Source organism: Leopardus geoffroyi, chromosome B3 (genome assembly GCF_018350155.1).
Source record: "Leopardus geoffroyi isolate Oge1 chromosome B3, O.geoffroyi_Oge1_pat1.0, whole genome shotgun sequence".
NCBI classification, from domain to species: Eukaryota; Metazoa; Chordata; class Mammalia; order Carnivora; family Felidae; genus Leopardus; species Leopardus geoffroyi.
This window is the reverse complement of record NC_059337.1, coordinates 84,756,957-84,771,887: the sequence shown is the minus strand read 5'-3', so window position 1 is coordinate 84,771,887 and position 14,931 is coordinate 84,756,957. Positions and strand designations below refer to the sequence as shown.

Sequence of the window (14,931 nt, the reverse complement as noted above, 5' to 3'; positions counted from 1 at the left end):
CTGCCTCTCTCTCTCAAAAATTAAAAAAAAAAAAAACATTTAAAAGAAAAAAGAAATATCACCATATCTTCACAATGGTCTATGTTGCTATACTCCCAGTCATTCCCACAAGGGCTCCCTTAGGTGTTTTTCACTCTAGGAATTCCAAATTACTGAAGGACGGCTGAAATACCAGATCTGGACTCCATTTAGCTTTGCCCTCAATTACCCTGATAATACTAATTTTTAGCAAATGAGTATAAGACTCACCATGATGGACAGAATTCAGGTGCCCATATAACACACTCTTCCTTTCCATTCCTGCTTTAGAATGAAGCTATTAGGGAAAAAGAAATCCAATGTGAACATATATGATGTATTTTATAATACATCAGGACAATTTTTCAAAAAATGAGAAACCTGCTACAGGACCAAAGAGCAAGTAATTATATTTCAATGCAAACTTGAAGACACAAATTAATGTGAAGAACAAGACACCTGAGGTGAGGTAGTGTCAATGTAGTCCTGAGAGAATAATTAACTCACGCTTCCCCTTTGAGATCTTCTCTTTATTCAGTCCGAGAACAGCAGGAGGCAAAGAGAGTATAAATTCAGGAGCATTTCTGAGGGAAACACAAAGCACTTTGGAAGATTGATTGATGGATTGATTTAGAGAGAACATGAGCAGGGGAGAGGCGGAGAGAGAGAGAGAGAGAGAGAGAGAGAGAGAGAGAGAGAATCCCAAGCAGGCTCCATGCTGTCAGCACGGTGCCCCACATGGGGCTTGACCCCATGATCCTGGGATCATGACGTGAGCCAAAATGAAGAGTCGTACACTTAATTGACTGAGCCACCCAGGCGCCCCTGGAGGTATTTTTCAGTGGCAGAGTTAATGCTCTTTCAAAGCCTTCATTTGCCCTTTCAAAGCCTTCATTTGTTCACAGCTGACTTAAAAGACACTATTAATCCAGAAAATAACTTTTTTTTTTTTGAGTTTATTGTTTTTAATTTACTTTGAGAGAGCAAGCAAGGTAGGGGCAGAGAGAGGGGGACAGAATCCCAAGCAGGCTCTGCACTACCAGTGCAGAGCCCGATGTTGGGCTGGGACTCCTGAACCGTGAGATCATGACCTGAGCTGAAATCAAGAGTCTGATGCTTAACTGCTTCACCACTTCACGAACTGAGCCACTGAGGCCCCCTTGAGAATAACTTAAAAGAATTCCTTTTCCCATTGTCTCAGACTTTGCTTAACTGGTAGCTTTTTTTTTTTTCACTCAGAATACAAAAGGGCAGCCTAAGTGTTTGGTACCAGCTCCTTTCCTTCAGAAGATCCCTGCACTCCTCAGTGTCCTGTGTCAGTGTCATTTACACTAAGCAGACCTAGAATTCCCTTACTCCTGGACAAAGAACAGATGCACCTCAACTCAAGCAGAAATTAGGATTTTTTAAATTATTTATTTATTTATTTTAGTAATGTCTATACCCAGCATGGGGCTTCAACTCACAACCCTGGGATTAAGAGTCACATGTTCTTCAGACTGAGCCAGAGTTGTATTTTTTAATGGTATTAAAGAGTTCAAAAATAATGTAATTTCCCTGACACAATTTTGTACACTGAAGAGCCATTCTACAAATGTGGGCCCTTTAAAGAGGTACTCCCTTGTTTCTTTGCTCTCATTCTTCCCCCTTTCTCTTATGTGGCTAAGTCCCTCAATCTAAATACTGGATGCCCTATGATTCAGTCTGTTTGAGTTTTTATGAACTACCCTAACCTAAATCACAGTGTAAAGAAGGAAGATTATTTGGCTGGGAATCAGGGAAGGTGGGTTACAGTTGAAATGTCTCCACGAACTAGCTATGGGATCCACAGAAGCCATTTCATCTTTCAGGGTCTGTCCTTCCTCTATAAAATGCTACTGCTGGACTTTCTGTTCTTCAAGGTTCACTCAAAGTTCTGGGATTCCTTTTGTATTCTCCCCCATCTCCATGTGCTCCTTGTGAGGTATTTGTGTTAGGCTGTCAGATAAGCTTATTTAACAAACACATTTCTCTTTTTTAAAAATTTTCCAAAAACTAGGATAGTTACTTTAAAAAAATGTAACTCACTGAAAACACAGTTTTCTGTCTGTAGTTTATGAAATTTAGAAAATAAGCAGATTGGATGTAGGAGAATTTTCTGATCTTCAATATTTTCAAATTATTGCACACTTTTCTGGAAAGCTATTTTTTCTAGGCACGCAGCAGAGTAGGATCCAGTAAATGGATAAGGGGATGAAACATTCCCCTCCTGTGTTTTTCCTGAATAGTCTCTCTGTGCATTAATACACACCCTACTTATATCTGTGTATATGGCTTTACGTAAGTGAGGTAATTATTTATTTCATGTAAATAATTATCTTAAAAAGTTTTTTAATACTTATTTTTGAGAGAGAGACAGACCGCGAATGGGGCAGGGGCAGGGAGAGGGAGACACAGAATCTGAAGCAGACACCAGGCTCCGAGCTTGTCAGCACAGAGCCTGATGCGGGGCTCGAACTCACAAACTGTGAGATCATGACCCGAGCTGAAGTCAGACATTTGACTGAACCATCCAGGAGCCCCAATAACTATCTTTTTAAGGTTAATGTTTTTTGAGCTACATTGTTGTAAAGGCATCCATTTTAAGTAGTGTGATAAATCGACCAGTATACACATACACCTAAGTTAGCATCACCCAGATCAATATAGAGGGAACTTTATATCACCCTCCAGAAAGGTCTCTTGTGCTCTTGCCTCAGGCAACTACTATTGTGATTTTTATCACCATAGACTGGGTTTGCCTTGTTCTTTTTTTTTTTTTTAAGTTTATTTATTATTTATTTTTGAGAGAGAGAGTGCACAAATGAGGGAGGAGTAGAGAGAGAAACAGAGAGAATCCTATAGAGGTTCTGCACTGTCAGCACAGAGCCCGATGTGGGGCTCAAACTCACGAACTGTGAGATCATGACCTGAGCCAAAATCAAGAGTCGGATGCTTAACTGACTGGGCCACCCAGGTGCCCCCGGTTTTGCCTATTCTTGAGTATTAAATCATACAGCATGTATGAATAAAGAAAAAACATAAAGTATTGTGGACATGAATATTTCCAGCTAAAATTAAGGCCCAGTGAGGTATAAGCAGGCTGGCAAGGAAGTAAAAGAGAGGCAAACATGAAAAGTTAATCACTTTGTAAAACTAAGTCAAACTTGATTAAATGAAAAAAAATCTGTATCCTTTAAAAAGCCCTCATATTCTGAGTGATGGAATTAATAGTGTTCACAAAATATTGAACCAATTTGAAAAAGGCATTGTAGAATGAAGAAATGACCACAGGCTAAAGAGAACAAACTGCTCCTTTCTCTCCCACTCAAATCATTGGGTGGTAAGTAAAAGTTGCTAATAAGCTTCTGATTTCTTGGCCAGTTTATCACAGAGGACCATAAGTGATTCAGTGTGAGTAGCAGATCATGTGTAGAGGATGAGATCATGCCAGAAATGGTAGAAGGGGTTTAGAAACAACATGAGTAGCCTAGGCCTAGATGCACTGGCTCTACTATTTGTGGACCTGGAAGGTGAGGTCAGGGGTAGCAAAATGGATACCAGAAGCACCTGTTGTCCAAGTGAATGGCCAAGCTGGCCCGACAGGAGAAACGCAGACTTCACTCTGCCCTGACTTCCCCAACTATGGATAAATTCTCCAAAAACAAATGGCTGGTAAAAAAAAAATACAAACACAACTGCTTATGAAAAGATATTATATTTTATTTAATTAAAAAAAAAAACCCTCAATTTGTTGACACCTGGACCAAACAGGACAAAGTGGATCACACAGGAGCAATGCTCTAAGCGAGCACTGACTGAAGAGCTCTGATGCCAACCAGAAGGGCACCCAAACACAAGTTCTGCATGGGGTATAGTCTTTATGTCTTTCGGTGAAGGCACAGCCATTTGGTTGGCACTTCATAGGAATATCTTTCCAACAAGTCTTCATCATATGGTATGTGCCATGAGTCTCCAGTTGTTTGCACCACTGTGTCATAACTGGGGATATGCTGTTGAATTAAAAAGGGAGCCAAACATTGAGAACAACACAGAGGGGTTACCTGGCCATTTCCCTTTCTTTTCTGACAACTTCTCAGTTTGCTTCAGGAGTATTCTCTGTCTTACTTAACAATGGATTTTCAAAGAGCAGCTAGCTCTGTGAAGATGAACCCTAGCATTAGGGGTTTCTTTTTTGGGGGAGAGTTCATCTTTAAGGTTAAAGTGTCTCTACAGGAGAGTCTATATTTGGACTGAAAGAAAATTTTCATATATACAAAATAGAGAAATAGTATAATGAACTCCCATGTATGCACCACCCAGCTTCAGCCATTATCAACTCATGGATAATTTTATTTCATCCATACCACCCCCCAAGATTATTGTGAAGCAAATCTCAGCTATCATATCCCTTCTTCTATAATATTTAGTATGTACCTTTATTTTTATTTGTGAGAGAGAGAGAAAGTGGGAGAGAGGGGCAGAGGGAGAAAGAATCTGAAGCAGGCTTCATGCTCAGTGTACAGCCCGAGGTGGGGCTTGACCCCAGAACTCTGGGATCATGACCTGAGCCGAAATTAAGAGTTGGAAGCTCAACTGACTGAGCCATCCAGGCACCCCTCAGTATATACCTTTAAAAAGTAAGGATCTATTTTGTAAATATAAGATCAATACTATTATTACACTTAAGAGTTAAAAATTCCTTATCATCAGATATCTACAATTACATTTCCCCAATTATTAAATATGTGTACATATATTTTACAGTTGATTTCTTTGATTAGGAGTTGAAATTAGGTTATTACATCATGACTGAATTATCTGTTAATTTTAATTAGAGCTTTACTTTTCATCTCTGTTTTTCTTGTCATTCTGTTGTTGTTGAGGAAACCAAGTCAGTTGTCCTGAATAGTTTCCCCCAGTCTTGATTTTTCCTATAGAGCTGTTGTTTTGTATATTTTTTGACCAATGGACCACATATACATTGGCTAGTGTATTTTTCTATAATAGCTTGCCTTTGGATTTTTTCCCTTTGCTTTCACACAAGAGATAAGAGATCTCATATTTGCAGGCATCTAAACTAGAACCAAAGGAGAACTCAATTGAGACCATGCCGCAGAAGTGAACTAACAGGAAAAAGAGTTACTTAGCAGAAATATGACGAACCATAAGGGATAAGGAATTTTCAGGAAAATAAAAAACATGTATGAGGAGTTATAATCGGTGACATAACTGAAGTCACAATTGATGACATCTCAGATGTTTTTGATATGTCAATTAACGTGATGTGAGGCTGGTCTATGGAAACTTTTGCTCTGGCAGACTTTCTGTGTCCAGGAGCTGGCTAATCCCAAATACCAAACTACAGCTGAGAAAAAGAAAGCATTCAGAACCTTCAACTAAGTGCAACATTCTTTGACTATGCCACATTCTTACTATATATATATATATATATATATATACATATATATATATATATATATATACTGTACTTGACTCTGTTGGCATTATGTAGAGAACAAATAACATACCTGAAAGGTTATTTTTGATCCTGGAAGCCTATTAATGATTGCTAGCTGATGGCCCTGCTGCCACTTAAAGAAGAGGCGCTGGGTCTTGGCATCATGTAGACAGGCCTTGTGGTCCCGCATCAGATCTTTTGTGATAAACTTGCAGTGGTTCCCCGAGTGCAGCGTGGCATACAGAAGGAATGGGTCGTCTGCCGAGCTAAGCCAGGCATAAGAAAGAATACAATTAAGCACAGCCCCAAGGAGGCAGAGGATGGCATTCTTCACCACGCTTTTTTTTTTTTTTTTTTAATTTATTTTTGGGACAGAGAGAGACAGAGCATGAACGGGGGAGGGGCAGAGAGAGAGGGAGACACAGAATCAGAAACAGGCTCCAGGCTCTGAGCCATCAGCCCAGAGCCCGACGAGGGGCTCGAACTCACAGACCGCGAGATCGTGACCTGGCTGAAGTCGGACGCTTAACCGACTGCGCCACCCAGGCGCCCCTCACCACGCTTTTTACTTCTTACTCTATCTACTTTCCTCAGAGGTGCTCTGCATTGTTAACTGACATGATCTCAGTGATGCTTACAAACTACCTGCATCATGTCCTTTGCTAGTAGACAGCATTCTCTAGAACACAGGTTGGAAAGCTAAGTGGAAGGGAATGCAAATGTTCAACTTGGTCCACTGTAGTGGGCTCTCCCACTAAAATGAAGAATTCTAACAATGACTTTCTCTTCACATTCACAGAGAACCCTGGTTCTCTGTGTGCCCAAGGTGTTGTTCCTATTTGCCTTATCCACCACAGGGCACACCCGCGCCACCCTTCTCGCCTTTCCCCATTTAAATTTGAGGAATATTCAAAATATTAATAAGGCACGATGACACTTCCTTGCAAGCTACCAAAAATAATGGGCTGCCCTCAAAGCTAATAGTGGTATCTCAAAGAAGCTTCTGGGTAGTCACCCAGATCAGCACTCAAAGGCATCTCCTGCTATGAGATGAACCAGTGACTCAGAGTTTCTAACAGACCCTCCACTTGAGCACTTACCACTGTAGTATGTGTGCTGTAAAAACAGCCAAGTAGTTGCCTTGCTCAGGAGATTTGGACTATAGCACGTGGTATGTCTTATGCCTTGATCCAAATGACCCAAAGTAGGACCATTTATAGTTTATTTTATACTCAACTATTTCAAATGAAATGATAAATGACTAGAATCTATCTGCCTTTAAAATCTCCAGGAAAAAAGAGAGCGGAAAGAAAAATAGAAAAAATGTAGGGGGTTATATGCAACAATATCAGAAAAATGATAGTAATTGCTGGAGCTGGGTGACACTTCCATGGAGATTCACTATACTATTCTCTTATAGTATAGTATCTGTTTGAAAAGGCTTCTTTGGTACATTAGTGGAAAATAGAATTAATGTTAAAAACTTAAATATTCAAATCCAAAGCCACAGGAGGTCACTGAATCAATCTTTACAACTGGGTTTGGAACTTTAACAGACACAATAAACACAAGCCCCAAACCAAGCATGAGACCAATTTCCAACAGGCTTCTTGGTTGTAACACTGCATTTATCCAGTTCCTCCACCTAAGAAAAATAAAAGTGATGATGATGGCACTTACATATATGCTTTCCAAGTACTTGGTGCCCTGCTACAGTTTTCCATGGATTATTTACAAATATTATCTCACTTAATCTTCACAGAAACCCCATGGGGGTGATATATGAAGACACAGAGGGAAACATCTTCCCAGATAGGAGGTGGCAGGGCTGATATGAATCTGGGTAGACTAATTCCCAAGCCTGTGCTCCTCTTGTCTATCCGATGCTGCCTAAAGTGAGTGTGAAGAGTATTATTATTGTCTTCTACTCACAGAGACAAAGAAGCAACCCTTCCCGTGAATACATAAAAGGGCTTAGCTAAGGAAAAAGGGATTGGTTTGGGATCTGAACGAGGGGTTAGCCCTCTGTTCCATGCACAGAGAGTCATTTTTACCTTTTTAGGAATAAATGATTTGGGGAATACTGACAACTCTTGAAGCTACCACATTCAACATAATGAAACCTATACCCAGGACTGAGGTACACACATGATCCAGGCAAAGTTAAAAATAAACTTTTGTCAGCATAAATCGGATGTAAAACTAAGTGTATGTTAAAAGTTTACACATCCTGTTGAGGGTCTGTGCCCCTCCTGATTAGCTGCTTTCTTCTTTATGGACACTGTACCATTTTGTCACTCACCATGTTTTCCATGTGTCTTTGGATTCCTGAGAAGCTGTGGCTCATAGCAACATTCCCTTTATATTTAGAATAAATTCCAGGCTCCTCGCTTGCCTATCCGAGTCCACAGGTCTTCTGTACTATGGTCCTTTCCTTCTCAGTCCAGAACCTCCTGCTTTTCCTTCTTGCTGCTACAGCTCATCTACAATAGTTTGTTTGCTTTCTTCAAACATGTCAAACACATTCCTGCTTCAGGGCTTTTTGAACAGTGGCTGTTCCCTCTGCTTCATATGTTCTTCCATCCACCCTCCCCCATTTTCTCAAATGACTCCTTCCCTCTGGTTTTGCCCCCTCCAAAAGGCTATTCCTGACCATCCCATCTACTACCCTCTGACCTACCCCCTACCTAATCCTTTTTAATCTATTTACTCTGCTTTATTGTCTTCCTAGCCATTGATCACTGCCTGGAATTACATGACCTTTTTATTTGTTTACCTCTTTACATCCCATGAAGGCAGGCACTCATGAACGACTGCTGTTTTCCAAGAACACAGAGGGTGCTCATATTTATACAATATTGGTTAAATGATCTGTGTAGGACCTTATGGCATGCATTCTGTGTACTCATCTCACTTCTGACTTTATCTCCCTCCTATTTCTCCTTTATCCTTATTTTCTTATCCATTTAAATGTATCCTGCTGTAGAAAGTATATTTTTGTAAGCTGCTTCAAATCTTCTTTTAGAATGAGGCTGAATATACGTACATATATACATTCAGACACATGCACTTTAAAAATGGCAAGAATAGGTAACTAACAAGCAGATGATGGAAATCTAGTGTAATTCACCTAGTGTCTTCAGTACTTACATGTTGTCAGCAAAGAAGCAGCTGGCTTGCTTCTGCACCTTTTTCATCTCATCCTTTCTCCACCTGGAGTGCTGTGTTAGCATGTGCTTTCGGCCCAAGACCAGCAGCTGCAGATTCTGCTTGGCTAGTTGAGAGACCACATGCAAGAGCTAAAAAACACAAAGCCAGTCCCCAAAAGGGCCAAGAGAAGAATGTCAAGTAAGTGGAGTGATTCTTCTACCTCGTAGTCTCAATGGTGAAACACTCTTTTCTGGTAAGGGGTGAGAAAACATTCCTTAAAACAATTCTGCATCTTTGTAAGCCTGAAGCAAATGTTTCTTTGTTACAACTGTAGCCTACTGGTCAGGCTACATTACATTGGGTCTGGTGGGGGGGGGGGGTCCTAAGCATAGACAAAATAGGTTGTTGTTGTTGTTTTACATTTAATTATTTTTGAAAGACAGAGAGAGACAGAGTACAAGTGGGGGAGGGGCAGAGAGAGAAGGAGACACAGAATCCAAAGCAGGCTCCAGTCTCGGAGCTGTCAGCACAGAGCCCGACGCAGGGCCCCGAACTCACAAACGGTGAGATCATGACCAGAGCCAAAGTCGGATGCTTAACTGACTGAGCCACCCAGGCGCCCCCAAAATGAATTGTTTTTAAAGTGTGTTCCGCAGAGTTCACTGGGATAGAGACAGAGAGGTTCAATGAGGATGGGGTTTAGTTCCTATACTCCCGACCCTGTTTCAACCAAAACAAGCTCAGCTTTGGTACATTTATACATAGGCATTCTGTATAAGTTGTCACTTGAATAAAGTGAACAAAGTGTTCTACTTTTTTTTTCTTGTAAGTTTGTATATGGCTGGAATAGATTGCATCTTTTCAGCCAACTTTTCCATGTCATGATTCTGCGGAGACTGATACCTTTCACTGAAATTCTTTTTTCCACTCAAAGATCTGTCAATTTCTGTTCCCCACCCAAAGATTGTTAATATGTATTTACCAGTGGTTTTATTTCATGCATTTTTATATAATCTTATAAGCCATAATTTTAAAAGGCTAGTAATCAAAAGCAAACATCTACACTATAAGAAAGTTTGGTTCATTGATTCAAACACCTCAAAAGATACTGAGAGGTGCATCTCCTTTAGAATGCATTTATAACATCCCTTTATTTATTTATTTTAATGTTTATTTATTTATTTTGAGAGAGAGAGAGAGAGAGAGAGAGCATGTGAACAAGCAGGGGGGAGACAGAGAGAGGGAGCAAGAGAATCCCAAGAAGGCCCATGCTCAATGTGGAGCCCAATTCGGGGCTTGATCTCACAAACTGTGAGATCATGACCTGAGCTGAAATCAAGAGTTGGACACTTAACCAACTGAGCCACCCAGGCACCCATAACATTCCTTTCTTAAAGCTATGCTGAGATTACAGATTATTTTCGGTGAGCTCAATTATAAAACGGCAACTGGGGGCGCCTGGGTGGCGCAGTCAGTTAAGCGTCCGACTTCAGCCAGGTCACGATCTCGCGGTCCGTGAGTTCGAGCCCTGCGTCGGGCTCTGGGCTGATGGCTCAGAGCCTGGAGCCTGTTTCCGATTCTGTGTCTCCCTCTCTCTCTGCCCCTCCCCCGTTCATGCTCTGTCTCTCTCTGTCCCAAAAATAAATAAACGTTGGAAAAAAAAAAAAAATTAAAAAAAAAAAAAAAAAAAACGGCAACTGGATTCATTAAGAAGGATGACAATTAGTTTTAAAATTTTCCATATAAATTTCCATTGGATTATCGCTTTATATTTTTAGTTTACTACTATACCCTGGTTAGATAAATGGCCTTGAGTTTACTAATATTAAGTTAAAAAGAGGGGCCCAGGGAAGAACAGAAAAGGATTAGCTTGAACTGCTCTGGGGCACCATCTTGTGGCTTAGAGGTCTGTAGTAGCAGCAGCTCTCTGAAATGATGCTAACAAAAGAGAATAAAAGAAAGATACAGGAAAGAAAGATGAGTTTACAGAATAAAGGCACTGGCCTGAAACTCTATGACAGTCTAGCCATGAGCAGACTTCCTCTGCAGTAAATTCCAAGGCTAGATCCAGTGGGCTGGGTCAGAGTCACAGGTATACTCAGAATAGTAAAGAAAAAGAAAATTTACCTTAATTCTATGTTAGATCAAAAATAAAACTGGGGGGGATTTCCACTTCTTGGAAGATGCAAGTAGATCTACTTTTCCCTATCTCTAAAGTACTACTAAAAAGCCCAGACATTCTACAAAACAAACATATAAAGACTTCGAAAGTTTGATGTTTCCAAAAATCAAAATGTTTTCAAACACATCTAAAATATAAAATACATCATAGGGGCACCTGGCTAGCTCAGTCCGTGGTATGTGCAACTCCTGATCCAGGGTTGTGAGTTCAAGTCCCATGCTGGGTGTGGAGATTGCTTAAAAATAAAATCTTAAAAAAAATACCATAAAATGAAATTTATACCCATTTTGCACATAAGAAAAATATCAGAAATTAGAAAAAAGAAGACTGTGAAAGGTACAGAGAAAAAAGCAGACTGGCTAGGGACCTGAGGGCATGAAGAATGACATGGTAAGTGAGTTCCCTGTATATTCTTTTTGACTCATATATCCTAGACTTAGAGTGAAGAAGCTGGCAACCCAGAAATGCCAATGGGTACAAAAAGACCCCAAGAAAGGCCCAATTTCTATAGCCCAAGGACCAGGAAAGAGGCCATCCAGCAAGACAGAAAACTTGTTACAATGATGACACCAGAAGACTGTGGTATTGTGTGTGTGTGTGTGTGTGTGTGTGTGTGTACATATATACATGCAGTTCCCAGAGCAGCCATTAAAAATCTACACTAAAACACACTATATATTAAAAAATAAAACACAGTAAAAAACCCAGGACAGATACATAAAAATGGAATTCTATAAAAAAGTTCAAGTAGCCAATAGGAAGGCAGGAAAAATGAAACAGAAAAAAAAATAGAGATGATATAAAACAAAAAATAAAATGGCAGGCATAAATCCTAACATTTCAATAAGGATATGAAATACAAAGGGTTTTAATACACCAATTAAAAAACAGAGGCGGGCAGTGTGGATTAAAAAACATAACCCAACTATATACTACGTAAAAGAAACTCATTTTAAATATAAAAATATAGGCTAGTGGAAAGTTAAAGGATGGAATAAGTTAAATCATGCAAAGATTCATTAAAGGAGTGCCAGAGTGGCTACATTAAATTAAATGAAGTAGAATTTAGAGCAAAGAAAATTACCAGATTTGCAGAGGGACATTATGTGATAAAAGGATCAATTCACCAAGTAGACACAGCAATCCTAAATGTGTGTGCACCAAACAACAAAGCTACAAAATATGTGAAGCAAAAGCTGATAGAATGCAAAAGTGAAACAGACAAATCCATAATTATAGTTTGAGATTTCAATATTCCTCTCTCAACAACTGAGAGAAGACCCAGATGGAAAATCAGCAAGTATACAGAAGAACTCAACACCACCATCCATGTTCATGGATTGGAACACTCAAGACAGTAAAGATGTCAATTCTCCTCAAATTGATATATGGGTTTTAAATGCAATTCCTATCAAAATCCCAGCAAGTTTTTTTTGTAGATATAGACAAGATTATTATAAACTTACAGGGTAAGGCAAAGGAAGAGCAGCTAAAACAGTTTTGAAAAAAAATAATAAAGTGTGGGAAAAATAAGTCTACCTCATCTGAAGCCTTATTACAGAGCTAAAGTAATCTACATTGTGTGATATTGGTAAAGGGATAGGCATATAGATCAATAGAACAGAATAGATGACCCAGAAATAGACCCATATAAATATGCCAAGGAAAGGTAAGTTTTTCAACAAATGGTGCTGAAGTAATTGGATATCCATAAGTAAAAAATGAACCTCTATTTAAATCTCACACCTTATACAGAAAATTAAATCAGAGAAGATCATGGACTTAAATATAAAGCATAAACTATACAGTTGTAGGGAAAAAACCTAGGAGAAAAATCTTCATGACCAGAGATCTACACAGAGTTCTTAGATTTGACATCTAAGACATTGTCTATAAGAGGAATCTTTGGGGGTGCCTGGGTAGCTCAGCTGGTCAAGCATCTGACTCTTGATTTTGGCTCAAGTTGTGATTCCACAGTTCATGACTTCAAGCCCTGCATTGAGCTCTGCGCTGACAGCACGGAACCTGCTTTGGATTCTCTCTCTCTTTCTCTCTCTCTGCCCCTCCCCTGCTCATGCTTTCTCTCTCCCTTCCTCGCTCTCAAAATAAATAAATAAAACTTTTTAAAAAATTAAAAAAAAGAGGAATCATTGATAAATTGGACTTCAAAATTAAAACTGTTTGCATTGTGAAAGGTCCTGTTAAAAAAGATGAAAAGACAAGTTACAGACTGGGAGAAAATACTTGCAAACCACATATTCAACAAAGAAGTGATATCTAGAACATATAAAGAACTTTCAAAACTCAACAGTTAAAAAAAAGCAAATAATCCAAATAAAACATGAACAAAGACCTTTTTGAGTGCTTGGCTGGCTCAGGTGGTAGAGCGTGTGACCTTGATCTTGGTATTGTGAGTTTGAGCCCCACATTGGGGGTAAAGTTTACTTAAAACAAAACGGGCGCGTGGGTAGCTCAGTCAGTTAAGCATCTGACTTCAGCTCAGGTCATAATCTCACAGTTGATGGGTTTGAGCCCTATGTTGGGCTCTGTGCTGACAGCTCAGAGCCTGGAACCTGCTTCAGGTTCTGTGTCTCCCTCTCTCTCTGACCCTCTTCTGCCCATGTGCTCTCTCTCTCTCTCTCAAAAACAAATAAAAATGTTAAAAAAAATTTTTTTTAAACAAAACAAAACCCAAAGAACTTTCACCAAAGAATGCACATAGATGACAAATGAGCACATGAAAAGATATCCAAAATTATTAGCCATTAGGGAAGTGCAAATTATAACCCAATGAGGAATCACTATATACCTATCAAAATGGCTAAATAAAAAATAGTAATGACACCAAATGCTGGTGAGTGAGGACAAGGAGAAACTGAATCACTCACATATTGCTGGTGGGAATTTAAAATGGTACAGCCACTCTAGCTACAGTTTCTTGTAAAACTAAACATGCAACTACCACATGACCAAGGTATTGTATTTCTGCGCATTTATCCCAGAGAAATGAAGACCTATGTTCACATAAAAACTTGTACACATATGTTTAACTACTTAGGTTTATTTGTAATAGCCAAAATCTGGAAACAATCCAGATGTCCTTCAATAGGTGAACAGTTAAACTGGTGCATCTAGATCATCAAATACTAAATAACAATAAAAAGGAACAAACTATTGATACTGCAACAATCTGGATTGATTTCCAAAGAATTATTTGAGGAAAAAAGCCAAACACAAAAGGTTATGTACTGTGTGATTCCACTTACATAACATGTCTGAAATGAGAAAATTATAAAAACTGAGAACAGATTGGTGGCAGCTGTGGGCTAAAGAGAAGGTGAGGTCAGGAGGGAAGTAGGTATGGCTATAATAAGGAAACAGGAGGGTTCCTTGTGGTGATGGAAATGTTCTCTATCTTGACTGTATCAAGGTCAATATCCTGGTTGTGATAATATAGTTTGGCAAGATGCTACCATTGGAGGAAAGCGGGTAAAAGATACACTGGATCTCTGTCACTATTTCTTACATCTGTATATGAATCTACAATTATCTCAAAATAAGAAGTTAAACAAAAAAGCCAAAATAAAACAAAACCTCTAAACCAAAACAAACTGGGGCTCCTAAGGACAAACGGGTATGTGACAAATATCCAATGCATCCTGGATGGTCAGTATAAGATATAAAAGGCAATCCTCTCCTGAGACTATCAGCAGGAAATAAGTTTAGATAAGAAAGATAAGGAAGGGTTTTCTTAAACTCAGGACAGTCATGACCAGAGAAGCCACAATCCACTCTGGACTGTTCTAATGTGGAAAACCATGAATGAGATGGTAAGGGATAGTTCTGGGTTTGTCTAAGTAATCTAGAATCTGAGCCACATAATAGAACAAAATAAATAGTATGGCTCCTTCTGGAGAGTATCCAAAATTCCAAATTGATTCTAGAACTTCTCTGGGTATCTTAAGGTTAACCAGAGATTGGATCTCAACGCCACCACCACCCCCCGCCCAACCCCATTGCTCCTTAGAATGTCTAAAGGATAATTTTCCAAAAACCAGAAGAAGAAGAATAAATTTCAGACTAATATTTGATGCAAACACTT

The 14,931-nt window shown here is 39.3% G+C and overlaps 1 protein-coding gene across 5 annotated transcripts in view; it reads right to left on the bottom strand.

Moving 5' to 3' along the window:
• Positions 1-3,738: 3,738 nt before the first annotated feature.
• LOC123583553 (protein only RNase P catalytic subunit) overlaps positions 3,739-14,931 on the bottom strand; it is a 131,370-nt gene continuing 120,177 nt past the window's right edge. For 3 of the 5 annotated variants that reach the window (XM_045450680.1, XM_045450683.1, XM_045450682.1), the window contains 3 exons: positions 8,648-8,796; positions 5,568-5,763; positions 3,739-4,049 (listed from right to left, as the gene is read on the bottom strand). In XM_045450680.1, coding sequence (XP_045306636.1) covers positions 3,918-4,049; positions 5,568-5,763; positions 8,648-8,796 — 477 coding nt within the window. In that variant the 3' untranslated portion in view covers positions 3,739-3,917. Of the gene's footprint in view, positions 4,050-5,567; positions 5,764-8,647; positions 8,797-14,931 lie in introns of those variants that run through there. The other 2 variants (XR_006704941.1, XM_045450681.1) reach the window with 2 other exon arrangements.